This window comes from Rattus norvegicus, chromosome 6, assembly GCF_036323735.1.
Source record: "Rattus norvegicus strain BN/NHsdMcwi chromosome 6, GRCr8, whole genome shotgun sequence".
NCBI lineage: Eukaryota > Metazoa > Chordata > Mammalia > Rodentia > Muridae > Rattus > Rattus norvegicus.
Window position 1 is genome coordinate 106,707,155 of NC_086024.1, and position 16,231 is coordinate 106,723,385.

General features: G+C 43.8%; 1 protein-coding gene across 12 annotated transcripts in view; it reads right to left on the reverse strand.

Moving 5' to 3' along the window:
• The window catches only part of Slc8a3 (solute carrier family 8 member A3), a 133,598-nt gene that overhangs the window by 101,544 nt on the left and 15,823 nt on the right, over positions 1–16,231 (reverse strand). For 7 of the 12 annotated variants that reach the window (XM_039111701.2, XM_063261489.1, XM_063261491.1 and 4 more), the window contains exon 2: positions 12,414–14,258. In XM_039111701.2, the coding sequence (XP_038967629.1) occupies positions 12,414–14,197 (1,784 nt within the window). In that variant the 5' untranslated portion in view covers positions 14,198–14,258. Of the gene's footprint in view, positions 1–12,413; positions 14,259–14,728; positions 14,818–16,231 lie in introns of all 12 variants that reach the window. The other 5 variants (XM_017593993.3, XM_017593987.3, XM_039111703.2 and 2 more) reach the window with 1 other exon arrangement.

Below are 16,231 nucleotides of genomic sequence, written 5' to 3' on the forward strand. Positions count from 1 at the left end.
AGAAAGGACCATTATAACTGCTGTCACTAACTGAACGAACCTAGGCGTCTGACCTAGACAAAGTGGTCTTTTTATTTTGGGTAATAGCCCTCTATTTGCAAACGTAATTGAAGAGCTTAGTGATTGATTAGAGACTGTTTATATAACAAAGACCAGGGAAGAGTTCTGGCTTCCTGGGGCCCTAAGGATCAGTGTCCTGAGAGACAGCAAACTCTTCCTCAGGCAGCCTTTCTTTGCTCCAGTCCAGAGCTGGTAATGTGCATGGCGAAGTGTGGACATACATTGTACAGAGAATACATAATATACTCTGACTCTGTAGCTGGTTACAATAGGTAGCTTCAAGTAACTGGATGTTTTTTTCAGGTCTGAAGACTAGACATTCAAAACCAAGGGTAACACTAACTGTTCCCCGTCTATGCCATAGACCATGTGGCTAGCTAGTGGACCTAATCACTGGAAGGAGATTGAACCATGAAAAATCTAACCTCGTTGATGTGTTAATCCATCATCTGTTCACACTGAATGGATTATTAGGAAGTGAAGTCTGGTGGGGAAAAGGAGGTTCCCACCTCTGGAGGTACAAATCTTTGCAAACCTCTTCAATTACTGTCTGCAAAGAGACAGCTATCATCGAAAATAAAAAGAATAAGTCTAGGTCACATACCTAAGTTCCTTTAGTCAGTGACAGCAGCTCTAGCGGCCTTCTCTTCTACACCTGGGGTTTGTGGGGAGGCAATCTTGACTTGGTCCTTTCCTGTTTATTTCTCTCTCTGCTTCCTGGCTAGCACAGAGTGAGCATCTTTACTTCATCATGTCCTTCCACTACTGTGTTCTTTATCACCACCATTCAGAAACAGTGGACTGGATCCTGTAAACCTGTGAGCTAAGATAAATTTGCTTCCTTGAAGCTGCTTCTCTTAGCTTATTTGCCACAGCGAACTCAAGTCAGACTGACACATGCGTTGATCTCTCTCGAGACTAAAGAAGAATCTGCTCCATGCTCCTCTCCTAGCTTCTTCCGTTTACTGACAACTGCCCAGGGTCCCTCGTCCGCATCGCTTTTATCTCTGTTTCTGCTTGCATGGGGCCTGCTTCTCTGTATGCTCCTTCTTCGCCTGGCGTTTGTATCAGGATTCCAGTATAATCTCCTCATAACTAACTTCCCTGCAAAGACCCGACTTCCTCATAGGGTTTCCTCCTGAGGTTCTGCGGGAACATGAATTTGAGAAGGGCACATACCACTGAACCCAGCACAGCTTACGGCGGGCACTTTGGGCAGACCCTCCCGTACTAATGGGGGTGGGGGAAAGAATTTGAATTTCTGAAGATGGGAGATAAGTAAACCTATACTACCTTCCCAACATGGCAGGAGACACTTGACCCCTCTGATCGGTGTCCACAGCAAGAGTGAGAAGCCATCCGACCACCTAAAAGGCCACGAGGAAATGAAGTTGACTAGCAAAGAAAATAACACAGAACACTAAGGTAACTTCCTCTTCAGCTTAAGACAAAGCAGGTGTCCTTTCTGCCTTGAGTTACTAGGAAAAGACTGGCAGGGACTCTATCATAGTATACCGTCTTCCTTCAAGCTAGCAGAAAAACAGGCGCAAAGCCCTTAGTTTTCTTTCTTCTTGCAAACCCTGATAGGACTGGAGGGGACCAAGGGGAGAAACTCGGAGCAGCATAGTTTAGAATGAGGAGCAAACCAAGGCTGAGATAACGTGTGTCCTGCTAGGGACAGGCACATTCTGACGTAGGATTCAGAGAGCGTCAGGAAGTGCTGCATGGGATTGAGTCCAATCTGGCCTAAGCAGATTAGTTCCCTCCCAGGGAAAGGATCTAGGCAGCTGGACAGCGTAGCTCCCTATGCAGTGGCAAGGCACTATCATTACAAGGCCCAGATAGGACGGAATTACACACTCCCTGAAGGAAATGCTTAATTGATTTTTCAGGGTGTCTCCTGAGATTCAAACTCAACCAGTGATCAGAGGTAGCAAGGCAGTATGGACACTGTCCTTTTAAAAAGCTGGTGGCAGACAGGTGCCACTGCTGTGCTAGTTCAGGAAGGCCAGTGTCCAGACAGTGCTGTGGGTCTTGGTGAAGCTGGGAGAGGAAAGAGTATAGAAAGGGGAGAGTGGTTCATGCCCAAGAGCAATATCCAATGCACGGCCTCCCTGAGCTTTCCGCAACCTCCGAGTGGTACACGTAGACAGAGACAAGCCAGGAATCTACCCAAGAATGTGCTCATCCCTCTACTCAGCTATTCACTTGTTCCAGAGACATCATCCTCTTTGTGCTAGGTAGGGTCATGCAGGTTTGAACCAGGTGCTGTTGTGGTCAAGAATGCGGACTGGATGAGGACTACTTGCGCCTGAAGCCAGCATCTTCCTATGTCTGTCTATGCCACCCTGAACTGGATCAATCAGTCATTCTTTCTAGTAAGTTCTAAATCAACCAAAGAATGGGGCCCATGAGAAGAACCAAACCAAATCACTGACACAGGGAGGTTTTGCCTCCGTTTCACCTCTGCCCTTGGTGGTTCCTTTGCACAGAAGAGGCAAATACTACACGTAACCATGTTCCAACCAGACTATGGCCTCCCCAAGGATAGGGACCATCTGTTCTCACTGTTCAGTCCCGAGAATGAGCTCTTCAAATGCCTGCCAACACACATTAAGTAACTGACACCCTTCTCTGACCTCCTTTTTTTTTGTTGATGTTGGTTCAGGCCCCATGGCTATGGAGGGCTGTCATAGACTCTCCTGGGGTTGCACCTAATCTCCCTTGTTTTCGACTCCCTCTAGTCCTTGGTCCTGGTTGTCTTCGGTCATGATAGTGGGAGATATATATATATATATATATATATATATATATATATATATATATATATATATATATATATATATATATATTTATCTCCAAACAAACAAAAAGCAAAAACCAAAACAAGACAAAACCGCACCACCATCAACAACAAAAGAACAAAAATAAATAGATAAATAAATAAATAAATAAATAAATAAATAAATAAATAAAATCTTTGGTCTGACTGTAAGATCTTTTCCCTAGAAATAGGCAGTGCTTCACCTGTTGGCAGGGTCTCATGAGAAAAGGCTAAACCAGAAACCTCTGTGGATTCACATGGGCAAGTGTGGGAATTGAATCAAGGTTATGAATTCAGAGTCCTAGGCTAAGTATTACAGCGCATATTTGAGACCTGCCAAATTCCCTAGGCCCAGCTGCCCCAGAATTAAAAGGAAAATAAGTCATCTGTGTGCAGGTCTGTTTTGGTGCCAAAACCACACTGCTTTTTTTTTTTAATTACTGAAGTTCAGTAATATAGCTTGAAATCTGGTCTGATTATTTTCCCAGCATGTTAGAATGGCCCCCACCCCAGTGTTGCTTTAGGTATTCAGTTCCTCTGGCTATTAAGGAAAAAGTGAGAGGCTAAGGAGATAGACAGCTCAGTGAAGGGTTTGCTTTGCAAGCGTGAAGATGTGAATTTAACTCCCCAGCACCCATGCGAAAAGCTCAGCATGCCTGGGCATCCCTCTAACCCCAGCATCAGTGGAGAGCTACAGAAATAGATGGATGGATCCCAGGTGTGTGCTGACCAGCCAGCCTAGGCAGAATGGTGAGGTCTCAGTTCAGTGAGAGGTCCTGTATCAAGGGAACAAAGTGGAGAGCGATAGAGAAAGACTGGAGACCAAGGTCTGCTCTGGTCTTTACACACACACACACACACACACACACACACACACACACACACACACACACACATACACACACAAAGAGAGGGGCACACTCTTAGCTTCCCCTATGTGAGTTAAAGGAAAAGTGTTTCTCTTTTTCCTTTCTAAGGTGGTTCCAGCTTAATAACCTTATTAAGATATGTCCTATGATAGAAGGAATATGTGTTCAGAATCAGAAGATGCAGGTTTTGATACTTGACTTAAAAAAGAAAAAAGAAAGAAAAAAGAAAAAGAAATAAAGGAAAAAGAAAGAAAAAGAAAAAAGAAAAGCCTGCGCTCAAATAGTCACTTTAATGATATTGCAAAGTCCTTATATATTTTTTAAAAATGTGGACTTTTATGTTGTTATACAAATGACGGAACTTTTACTGCATAAGCACCCTAGCAGGAGCAATAATAAATTTTCCTAGAGTTGTGAGCTCCAACGGGAAGTCCCAGAAACCAACAGCCTTCCCACTTTCTCTAGCACATTCTGACCGCTCTATGGGGTTACCACATCAGACCTGCTTTAAAGTGCCAGCACCTATTTTCAAAATGTTGCCATCCCTTAATTCCTCTAGCAGTCAGCACTTGGCTGCATTCATTCCATGCTCTCTCAGCCCCCGAGGTACACACTATAGATTCAATAGTCCACAAAAGTTCATTAAAATGTGCTTTCTCTCTGCTTTTGACTCATCATAGGAACACGAGTTGTGCTTTGCTACATTGCATAAAACGACAATCACTAGTTACCGGCTTAGAATATTCTAGAACACAGGTTGTACAGAGAAATGGCAGGTGGTTTTAAAAGAAAATAAACTATGATAGAAGTAATTTAACAAACATTGGTCTATCTTGTGAAACCTGGTACACTAGATGGGGTTCTAGAAGATTCCAGTATAATTTTTAAAAGCTGTATGCTTTATGTGTCCAACGGGAACTCACGCTTCTGTGGATTCACAAAATGAGTAACAAGTTCAGTGTTATGAAGAACAAAGGAGAGAGAGAGAGAGAGAGAGAGAGAGAGAGAGAGAGAGAGAGAGAGAGATTGATTGTCTTAGCATGGAGAAAAAAAATAGCCATTTAGACTCCTACTTGATTTATATCACGGGGTTTTCGACTACTTCCACAGGATTGTCATATGTGGCCTGTTTTTCTCATATCTACAGTTAAGCACAGGTTTTACCTCACAGATTTTCTTAACACAGCCCACTAGGACAGCCACTACTAATTGCCCAGAGGTGACTCTAAGGAGGGTCCTATTTTCTTCCACATCCCAGGACACCTGGTAGAGAAACACACATTGTGCCACTTGTGGAGAATTGATCCCAAGAGATCCTGGAAAGACCTCAAGTTCCCGCTCCATGGCTAAAGACAGCTGAATGCTGCTGTCTAGCTGGTCCAGCAGAGATCAGGTAGAGAGGAAGGGGCTGAAAGAGAACTGTCACTCTATCCTTATATTTTTGGTTGTGAGCCTAGCTTTTAACAGCTGAGCCATCTCTCCAGCCCAAGAACCGTCACTCTATTCTTGAACTGCTGGGAGAAGCATTTTGGCTTTGTCTGAAACACAAGGAGCACTGAAAACTCAGACCCGAGAAGAGCTTTTGAAGTGACTCAGGCCCACATAATGTAACTGAAAATGAGACAGAGCTCTCTGCTGCTGCTCTCCCAGAGAGGGCAGATCAGTAAGGGGAGAAGTGACCCTGGTAGCCTTGAGACCTGTATCACTCAGCATTCTACACTGGGAATGGTCACTGTTGTCCTGGCTAGCTTAATCTTAGCTCTGGCATCTGCTGTCAGTGGGAAACATTGCTTAGGTCTGAGGAGCACCCCTTCTTCTAGCCAACTGGTGCAGCATAGACCACAGTGACACCAATGTTCTACTATAGACCTTATTCCAGTTTCCAGGGGACAGGAAGTCTTGCTTAAGACTCCCTTCTAAATAGCACCGCCCACAACCTAGTGATACAACTGTTTAGATAACTTATAATGGAATTCTCATGGCAACTTCATTTCTCCACTCCATTATCCAGTTATAGAGGTTATCTGGGGTGGGTGGTGGGGAGGAGGAGAAAGGACTTGGCCAAGAACCTTTTACATGGTCAGATTTAAAACAACACAACATAACACAACAACAACATCATCAACAACAATGGCAGCAGCAAGATCTAGAGAACTTGATCATTAAGACTAGAAAGATTTGTCCAGGTTGGGGAGAGGGCTGCAAGTACACCGGAGAGAAAGACTGTTGACCTGTCAGGTTCTAGAGCAAGCTGGAAGAAATAAATGCAATTGCCAAGGTGGCAAGACACAGAGATGCTGGGAGACTGAGTCCTCAGGCCCAGGAGGAAATACATCAGGATGAGAAGGCCGTCCTCCTTGCTGGTTTAGTCCCTTTCTAATGGCTTTCTGATATCGGCTCTCATCTCTGCTGGATCTTTATGATTAAATCTTTCTGTCTCACCTAGAGACAAGCAAATCTTTCGTGGTGAAGGGAGAAGGGGTACTGTCACAAGGGCTTTGTTTCCTGGGAGACATTCATCTTCTTAGAGATAGCAAGCAGTTAGTGTCACCGTCCAAGTGACAGGCTTTTTTAAGGGATATTTTTCTAGCTCCTTCTATCTTACTTGAAGTCATAGATCAGAGAGGGGACAGAAGACAATCTAGTGAGGAGGCCTCCTCTGAGAAGGAGGGGAGCATGGAGAGTGAGACCAGCTTGGAAGAGCACAGTGAATGATGGTGCTCCTGGGGAAGGTATTGGGTACAGAGACACCTCGGCAGAGGTCTGCTGGCCCTGGAGCATATTCAAGCAAGAAAGAATGGCTGTCGCAGGGGATGCTTATTGGAAAGAGCAAGCATAAGAAAGTAACCTACAAATGCAGACTAACATCTCAGTGGGAAGCAAAGTGAACCAGTGTGAAGGTATACAGCCAAGGGAAAAGGTAACTCTCTTGCCAAGGGAGCGGTCATGCTGGTGACAGCATGACTTCTGAATCGCCACAATCCAGAAAAAGAAGGTTATAGACAGTAGCGGGCCCATGGGATGTCACAAGGGATACACAAGGAGAAACTTACAAAGCTGACAAATTAGGACCAACATGTCTAGGGGAATTGGACAACTAGAGAGAGATGGCAGTAGTCCTGTTCTACAGCCAAATTTCACATACTTGGTGTGTTAAGTTACTGTCAAGATGACACTTACCTAGAGGGGGCCAACTCAAGGACTCACTGCAGCATCATCTGGATCGTGAATAAGTGCTTCTTTAGGGGTTTGACACGACATTGACTGGCAACTAACTGGACTGGATTCATACAAAAGCAGAATACCCACTATGTAGCTACAGGCACTGACTCGTGCAAGACAGGGTGCAAAGTCAATGGATGACCTCAAATGTATACCAGTATAGACTGATCAGCATGCGTTTAGGAAAACAAAATTTTCCAGAGTAAATAAGTTTTATTTTTAGCTTTAAATTTTTCTCAAATTTGGGGTAAGTTTGTTTATATCAGCAGATAAAATAGGGAGTTTCATTGTGACATTTTCATACATGTAGATCATAATTGTATTTTGTCCAGATTTGTCAGCCCAGAGCCATCTCTCAACCCTCCTCCAAACTTCTCCCTGTTTTTTTCTTTCACCCTTTTCATACTGCTGATTTCTTCCTTGTATGTGTGGAGGTATAAGAATAATAACTCCTTTGAATGCCATGCTACCTGAGAATATTTGTGTGATGTTAGTTGGCAAAATCCTCAAAGCATTCGGTTCTTGCAAAAAAGCTCTTCAATGGCAAAGAATCTATGTATGTGGAGCTTGCTCTATTTGAGAATCAAACAGTCTATATTCAGCTATTGAGTACATACTACTGGCTTTGTGCCAGGACTCTAGACTGTATTGGGCAGTACAGCCTAATTCCTCATTTAAAAAAAGTAAGAAAACAGTGTCTTGAATAATCAGTCTGCTGCCTTCTTCATGGGGAAAACTAGTCGAAGGTGTGCACATGCGCTCTGTACAGTAAACCTCTAGGGGTGTGATGGGAAGACTGGACCATAAAGAATCCTCACTTGCTGGCCTGGCTTTGTTTAGTGTCCCTTGCCTCTGTTCTTGGGAATGAGAGAAGAAACTTTGACCTTAGGAGTCAGAAGAGTCCAGAGAAGACCAGCTTTTACTAAAACACAAAAACTCCATTGGCTCAGGATCTTACTTCCTGAACAGTTTCAAGGTGAGCTGGGAGATTAAAAATAGTCCGAGCTATATTATTATTCCTAGTTAAGACATTAGTCACATAATACTCCAAGATTTGCACTCTCAAAACAGCTTTCACATCCCAATTGTCATATCCTTTCCAAAGCTAACATTTTACTGGTGAGTAAAAATAAAACAGAGGTGCCCGAAGCAGAAGGGGACATTAACTCGGCAGCTTCTCACATCCTCTCCATCCCCAGCCTCCTATCACATCTGATGTGATATTTCTGTCATATCTGATGTGATCCTGGTAACTGCCTCCACTCTTTGAGTTTGGCTTTATAATTTGTAAAATGAGAGGTCAAATATCTTCCAGCTTTAACGTATAATTTGGTTGGAACACGTACAGCCCAGCCAACACTGTGCTCTTCCTTGAAGGAGGCCTCTGCTATTAGATTATAGTAGAGCCTGCTACTTGCACATCTGACTATTCTCAGAGGAACCCTGTCCCCAGCAGAGGCCTGTGAGTTGGAACAAGCTGTTATTTTACAGAAGTATGCGTGAGCCTCAGATCTGTAAGAGCCAGTCACTTGTTTAATGAATGAAATTAGCATGCAGGAAAAACTCATATCTCCTAGAGGTTTTGTTACTGTTTGCTGTGGACTTTCTATAATTCTACAGGGATAGGCATAAAACTGGGATTCTCCTGGATCGTGAAGACATCAGTAGTATCTATCACAAAATGTCAAGGGTTCATTGTAATACAGGTGTAATATTGTCACACACCAAGCAGTCCCGCTTCCCTCATTACTATGTCCTTAATGAAGGGTCCTTAACACTTGGGCGGTGTCTCTCACACACAATAGGAAAGTCTCATTTCCCCTTTACTCACTCTTTCCCAAACATACCATTCTCCCATGTGTTTGCGTTTGTATGTACATGCTGATCCTTTCTTCCTGAGAGTGAGATCCCAGAGAGATGAAATTCCGACATGTCTTATTTCTCTACCCTCAGTGCCAACCGATGTACTAACACATACCAAACATTTAGTAAACGTTTGTTGAATGACTGAATGCCTTCTGGGAGAAGGCACTGTGCTAACGGTGCATTTTTTCCTATTTGTATTTTTGTACTTCACATTATCTTGTAGATATATAGATAATGTTATTAATTTTGTTTCACCAATAACAACAACAAAATCTCTAGGACCCATGCAGACGATGTGACTATGAAATGTTATACTGCCACTGAGGGGCGGGTTCATATCCAATTGTAAGATTTCAAGGTTCAGAATTCTCCACCATACCATGATGCTACAAATGACTTAGAGGAGTAGACAAGATACACTCGTGGAACTAGTGTGTGCACACATGTATTCATGTATGGCACATGCGTGGAAGTCAGGAAACAATCTTGGCTATCAGTCATCATCTTCTACCTTGTCTGAGACAGAATCTCTCTATTGTTTTTCGACTGTGTATGTCAGGCTAGCTGCCCTGCCCAGGGATTCAGGAGTCCTGGGATTACAGATGCTCACACTGTACATTCATCTCCTGTGTTCTAGGTATTCAAACTCAGATCCTCATGCTGGCCCGGCAAGCATGCTTACTCATGAGATCATCTCTCCAGTTCCCGTCTTCCTGATAGAGCATGTAACTTGGTAGTAGCTGCATGACTGCAGTCAACACAACAGGTCCAATATCACCAGGCTTAATATGTTCTGGGCAAACAATTCTTCCTAAGATCTGTCAGCTCCTGTCCAAGTACCTAAAAGGGTCAAACTCAGTTCCCAGAATGGCTTTGCAATTAGAAAGCCTTGTTAGGAACTGAGTTGTTGCTATGTTGGGTTTGAAAGCTGAAATTGGAAAATATCCGTTCTTGACTCAATTAAGCAAGTTATTCGAAGAGTTGCTTTTGTGGTTTGGTCAGGACCTTCATATACTTTACCTGTAAGTTGGAGATCAGCAGCAGCATGGGTTTATGGGAAATGCTCTACCCTGATGTGTACTTCCAATAATAATGCTTAACAAACAAGTATTCTAGAAGGCAGAAGGCCCTATCCAACTCTAATATTTCAGGTGAGGACTCTTTGCACTGACTGGAAACTAGCATGCTCTCAGTAATTACAGTCACGCAGAGATCTAAGTAACCTGATCTCCTCATTATGTCTCCTGAAAATACTACAGCTACCAACCCTGTGTACTGCACACATCATGAACCCGGAACATCTCCAGTCATCACAGTAAGTCCTGTACGAAAGCTATTACTCCTATTTTACTAGCGGGTAGATTACATCATAGGTAAGAAGTTTTTCCTTACTCATGTGGTAAAGTCAGCAGAGAAGTTAGACTTCTGATCAGAAGTATTCAGAGTCCATGGTTCTTCCATTACATATACTGTTGCCTCTGGTTGTATACAGTTTAAAGTACCGTGGGTCAGACTAACAGGCTGTGGGCTTTCAGTAAAGGACCATACCATACTGAAGTCAAACAGTGGTGTCAAGGGATAGATGCAAACATAAAGTTGCTTGCCAAATGCATGTACACACACACACACACACACACAGAGAGAGAGAGAGAGAGAGAGAGAGAGAGAGAGAGAGAGAGAGAGAGAGAGAGAGAGAGAGAATTTTGAGAATGTATAGTCATAGAGACCCTGGTAGGTCCTTAATAATAGATCATTAAGAAAATAAAGAAAATGGGGACCGATTTTTTACCTCATCTAAGCTAACTTTTCATGACACTGGAAGGTAAATATTGAATGGGAATTTCCCCAAATCTAGCCAATTACAGGAGATTGTGTGGACTTGACATCATCTAATGCCTGAAAATAAACACTCATATGCCAATATCACCATAAACATGTGTGAAATTTTACTAAGTTCATCTTCCCAGTGAGAGCGCTGCTTTATCTATATGCATGATTACTTCTCCTAGTATTCTCTGGAAGGCATGCGTTCTTAGTTATGCTCACAAATGATTATCCTTCCCAGAAAAAAAATGATTAAACAGTGTTCTAACAAATCAGTTTGTCGATAGCTTTTCCCCTTCAGGAGTCAGTCTCCCCAATCCTATTCTTTTGGTAAGTGAGAGTATGACCCACACGCAATGCCTACACTTGGGTTTGGAAGATTTTAGAGCAGAAAAGAATCTCACCCTGCCTCCAGGCAAGAAAAGTATTGTTATTTTTACTCTTTATATGAGAGGGTTTCCTTTCAGAGTTACTAAGTCCAAAGTCAGAAGAGACAACAACAGAATCCCTTAGGCCATCCAGCTGTTCCCAGCTGAAACAAGACTTTTAGAGTTCTGTCCCTTGGCTGGACCCAAGAAGTGCTTCAATAGCACTTTTCCTGGGACCTATAGACGTTCCCCAATCCCTCTTTCCAGGAGTTCCTTCCCTTCTGTTTTATGAATGATTCAGTGCCCTAGAAGTAGAAGCTACAGGTTCATGAAACAGTTTTCATCTCCCCTTTCCTTCTTTACATCATCTCCTGCCTATAGAACAGCAGGAATCCCAAGATGGGTCCCTTTTTCATTGTCATCCTCTTAAGCTTCCTTGAAAAGTTGACCCTACTATAAGCTAAGTAAGCTATTCTTAGCCCACCCCCACCATGCTACCTATACAAGCTGAGGACAGAATGCCCATCTGTAAGAAGGGTCAGTGAGGAGGGACGACTGAAGCACAGTCTCTCGGGGTCTGATGGGCTGAATGGAGCAACGAGTGGTGAAATAGTTCAGAGCAGCTCTAAACTGTGAAACAGAAGATGTATTTTCTCCCACAAATCTCCCTCATTGCATAGCCAAAAGTTGGAGCTTATTCTCAAGCCAAGAGACAAAAGACAGTGGTCCTCAGGGTTCTCCTTCTCTATGACACTTCCAGTACTCTGGTCATATTGATTTGCCTCATTCAGATTAGACAAGCCTAGTTCCACAAAATAGTATATGCAATAAATGACATTGCCAAGTCTCAATCAATTTTTCCAATCTCTAAATGGAAAGAGTAGTGTCTGGAATCTGGCTACACGACATAACTTTAATGTGGTACTGAGGGGAAATAAGGCAGTGCCAATTGTTTTCTTAAGATTATGATGACCAGACTATTATCGTCCTGGAATAGTAAGTTTCCAAACTCATAACCTTTGGTATGGAAGAGGGGTGAAGGAGAAGTCTGTGTATTTCCCGGCTCTTGTTCAGTTACAAGCATTCTTCAAGATCTTACAAAACCTTCTGACACCTCACACCTTTCTTGTCCATCAACTTGAATTTCAATGGACAAAAAACCTCTGTGTCCTTAGATCTGAACAAAGCATCCAGACGCAATTTAGAAAGAGACAACTGAAGGAGGGCTTGGAAGCAGGACCTGTCCAGGAGTGTCTGCTGATCCCTCCTAGCTCTGATGAAAGCAAATACAAGGGGGCACTGTAAGGGGTAGTGCTAAAGCACAGAAAGAGATGACGCAAGATGGGCTATGGAGGAACGAAATACAGAAAAGTTACTTACACCGTTTCATCATTCTTAAACTCCAGCTCCCCATAAGTATCTTCAAAGTCCTCACCACCACCCTTGGCTGTTCCTTCTACTGTCCTAAAAGGGACGATGACTGTGCCCCGGGCACCCGATGTCCTCAAAACCTTGACTTCCATAACACCAATACTTTCACTGACATGAATGGTATCACATTCAAAAGTGAAAATTCCTGCATGGTCATCATCCAAGATGGTTACTGTGGCCACACAAGGGGAAGCCAGGACAGCCCGTGGCAAAGGAAGACTATTGAGGATGGCGGGGGTCATCCCCTCTTCCAGCTGCTCCTCTTCTACACGGACATTGCTCAGTCTCACGAAGAAGTGTTCATCCTCTTCAAAAATGTCATCATCGATGATGCCCACGGAGAACTCCTTCTGGGTCTCTCCTGGCTTCAGAACCACAGTGCCTTCTGTGAACTCATAGTCAGCCCCTGCATTGGCAGAGCCGTCCTCTGTTTTGTAGTCCACGTACATAGTCTTGGATATATCTCCCCCTTTCCTCACCACAGTCAGGAGGACAGCTCCACAGTTCTCCAGGCACTGGTAAGAGCATGGGTCAAAAAAGACCTTCGAGGCAAAGTCCTCAGGCTCATCAGTATGCACCTCACTCATGCTGGCGGTCTTCTTGGCTTGCTCTGCTGCATGTTTCTTAAGTATATTGCCTGCACCAGTCATCATCCGGGTGGCTTGGATGCGGTAGAAAGCACGGCTCTTCTGTTGGTGGGAAAGAGCATAGTAATTGGCCATCTCCACCAGCTGATCTAAGTCTTTTTCTGGGTGTTTTTGCTTCAGATCCTTAAGAATTCGGATCATTTCCCTGCGAGATTCATCTACCTCCTTTCCTTCCAAGGGTATAAGGTTCCCATCCAGGAAGTGAGAATTCATCATTTTCCCATCCATCTCAATGCCCTTAGGGTGTTCACCCTCTGTCTCAATGATAATTCCTCGGTGTTTATCTGTGCGGTATCTTTTGTGCATGTATTTGTAGAAGAGCAGTCGCTTATCTGCCACCCAAGCCAGCAGGACACACACTGGAAAGAAGAAGAGAGTAAGGAGGCCTTCCCAAACCTGGACCACACCAGGAGAGAAGACTGCCAGGATCATGTAGAGCCAAATATAGGCAAAGACGCTCCAAGCAGCCGTGACAAAGAAGACTCGAAGGTGCTTGATCTTGCGAGTCTCCCCATCTGGGATCACATAGACACAGATGCCAATGATGATGAACATGTTGAAGGCTGCACTGCCGACAATGGTAGACGGTCCCAAATCACCAGCAATGAACCCGTGACCACACACCTCAATTAAAGACAGGAGAATCTCCGGAGCAGAAGAGCCTAGGGCCATCAGGGTCAGGTTGGAGACAGTTTCATTCCATACCCGAATTGTAGTTGTGCTGGTCTCTCCATTGGGCTTCTTGATTGTCACCTCCCTCTCTTGGGAGGTAATAACTTCAATAGATGCCATGAATCGGTCAGCAATGATAGACACTCCAAGAAACATGTATATCAGGGCCACAAAATAGACAATGACCCTTGCAATCTTGTCCCCAAGGGAAGGGTTCTCTGGATACCAGATTGGCAAGATGACACCCTCCTTGCAGTCTGATGACCCTGAACAGGACTCATTGTTCTGTCCTGCACTGGGCACATCCCTCAAGTCACCAGCCTCTGCTCGAAGACCATTCAGGAAGAGCACAAAAGTAACCAGCCCGAAATGGAGGAAGGCAGAGGTGAGAGGCTGCAGCCGTAACCACGCCATACACAAGACTTAGGCTCTGGCCCCACCACAGCACCAATGGTCTTCCCGACAGGCCTGAGACCTAGAGAAAAATCAGAGAGGCAGGAAAAGGCATGAGAAAAAAATAGGGGCAACAACTGGCAGGTTCCCACCAACACAAATGGATGGATCACCTCGATTGACATATGGCACTGACATATGGGGCCGTCTCTCACTTGGAAAATAGATGTCAATGGGAGACACAAATAGCTTCTCTGTCCTCAAAAACCATCTGGTGGAGATTCAGTTGAAGAATGGTTTGAAATAGCTGGCAAGACTAGGGATAGAAATTCAAGTGATACCTCCTAGTCCTGAGTTGTAGCTCCACTTGTCCCTAGAATCAACTTAAAGAAGAGGCTGATTCCCCATCTTCCTTCTTATTTACACTATTGCTAGAAATTTCGGTCTTTCTTGCCCTGTGTTCATACTCAAGAACCTTGCACAACTCAGGTCTGCAAGTATGTGTGCTGAATTGAGCATGTGATTCATGGGCTGGTCCCTGGTATAGCACACCTTGCTCTGGGTGTGATTGAGCTCTTGTGGGTGAAAGCTCCTTCCTCAAATACGAAACTTCTGGAGGCAGCCAGGAGTTCTGAGGCTTCCTGTAAAAAGAATAATAAAATTCATTTCACAGTGAATGTTGCAATGGGTGCCTCAGACACTGTCCACTGTGCCTTTCGGATTCTCCACCTGTTAAACCTATTTAGAACGGGCTATGAGTATGGCGATCATTCAGCCACTGAACTCCACATGAAAACATGGAAGGGGCCAGCAGTAGAAATTGTTACAAATAAAACCCAGGAATGGGTCTCATATACAGTTTTTTAAAGGTGAGGTGAATCTGGGAATAAATTACAGCTTCATTGGTCGGACTCCAAGCACTGAGTGGTGACTATGCATGCAAGAGACCAAAAGGAGACTCGGTATTTTCAGTTGAGGCTTCTGATCATTTGAGGCTATATGACCTTTCACTTACTGGCTCACTCAGAAAACAACCAAGCGAACTTGTTTTTAAATATATATATAAGCAAGCCACCACCTTCCCTTCCTTAGAATCTTATGGAGTGTAACTAGTAATGTAGGACCACAGACTTCTGTTTGTGCAGTACCTTAAAGGTTTCAAGGTCCCAATTGTCCCCATTGGCTGTGCTTTTTCACTGGTTCTCATTTCTGAAAACAGCACTCCCCACGCCGGCCCGCCCCCTATCTACCAGTTATTTGTGAGAGATACCGCACATGCAAACATTCCTCTCTGTCCTGCTCTGCAGTCAGTTCAAACTAAGTCCTATAAACGTTCTTCCCAATCTTAACCACAGCCATCATGGTCCAAACCTCTACTGCTCCTTATCCCATGGACCTGCACAGTAAGTAGCCTTCCAGCTAGACGCCCCACTTCAACTCTTGCCTGAAACTAAACCTCAATTCTGCTTTCCTTGCTCAGCTGTAGTGATATAGGGAGTCTGGGATTCAAACTTAGGACCCCACACATGCTAGACAAGTACTCTACCACTGAGCAATATTCCCAGTCAAACATAGTAATAAGAATAATAAATAAATAAATAAATAAATAAATAAATAAATAAATAAATAAATAAACAAGCAAAAAAAACCTCCCAACCAAACAACAACAAACAAACAGATCTAAGCATGCCACTCCCCTAGTGAAGCTCTTTCATGGCTTTCTTCTTGCTCTTTGTATAAATCTCACTGCTGTGACCAGCCAACCTTCACAGGAGCCACCTCTTTCATTATCTCCCCAGTTCATCCCCTGTCACTCTCTCACTACATTTTAACAATGCCCTTCCTTCATTTCACCCTGATTAGACAAGCTAGCGTCTGCCTCAGAACTTCTGCCCATGCCATTATTCATACTTGAAAGGAGAGTTTCTTCTTTGTGCTTTCCAATCACAACGATGCCCTGTATCAACTGTCACTTTCCGAAACAAACAATAACTTCCTCTCATTGATAAAACCGGGTGGGCTTTTTTTCCTGTTATTTACTCTCATTGGATTCTT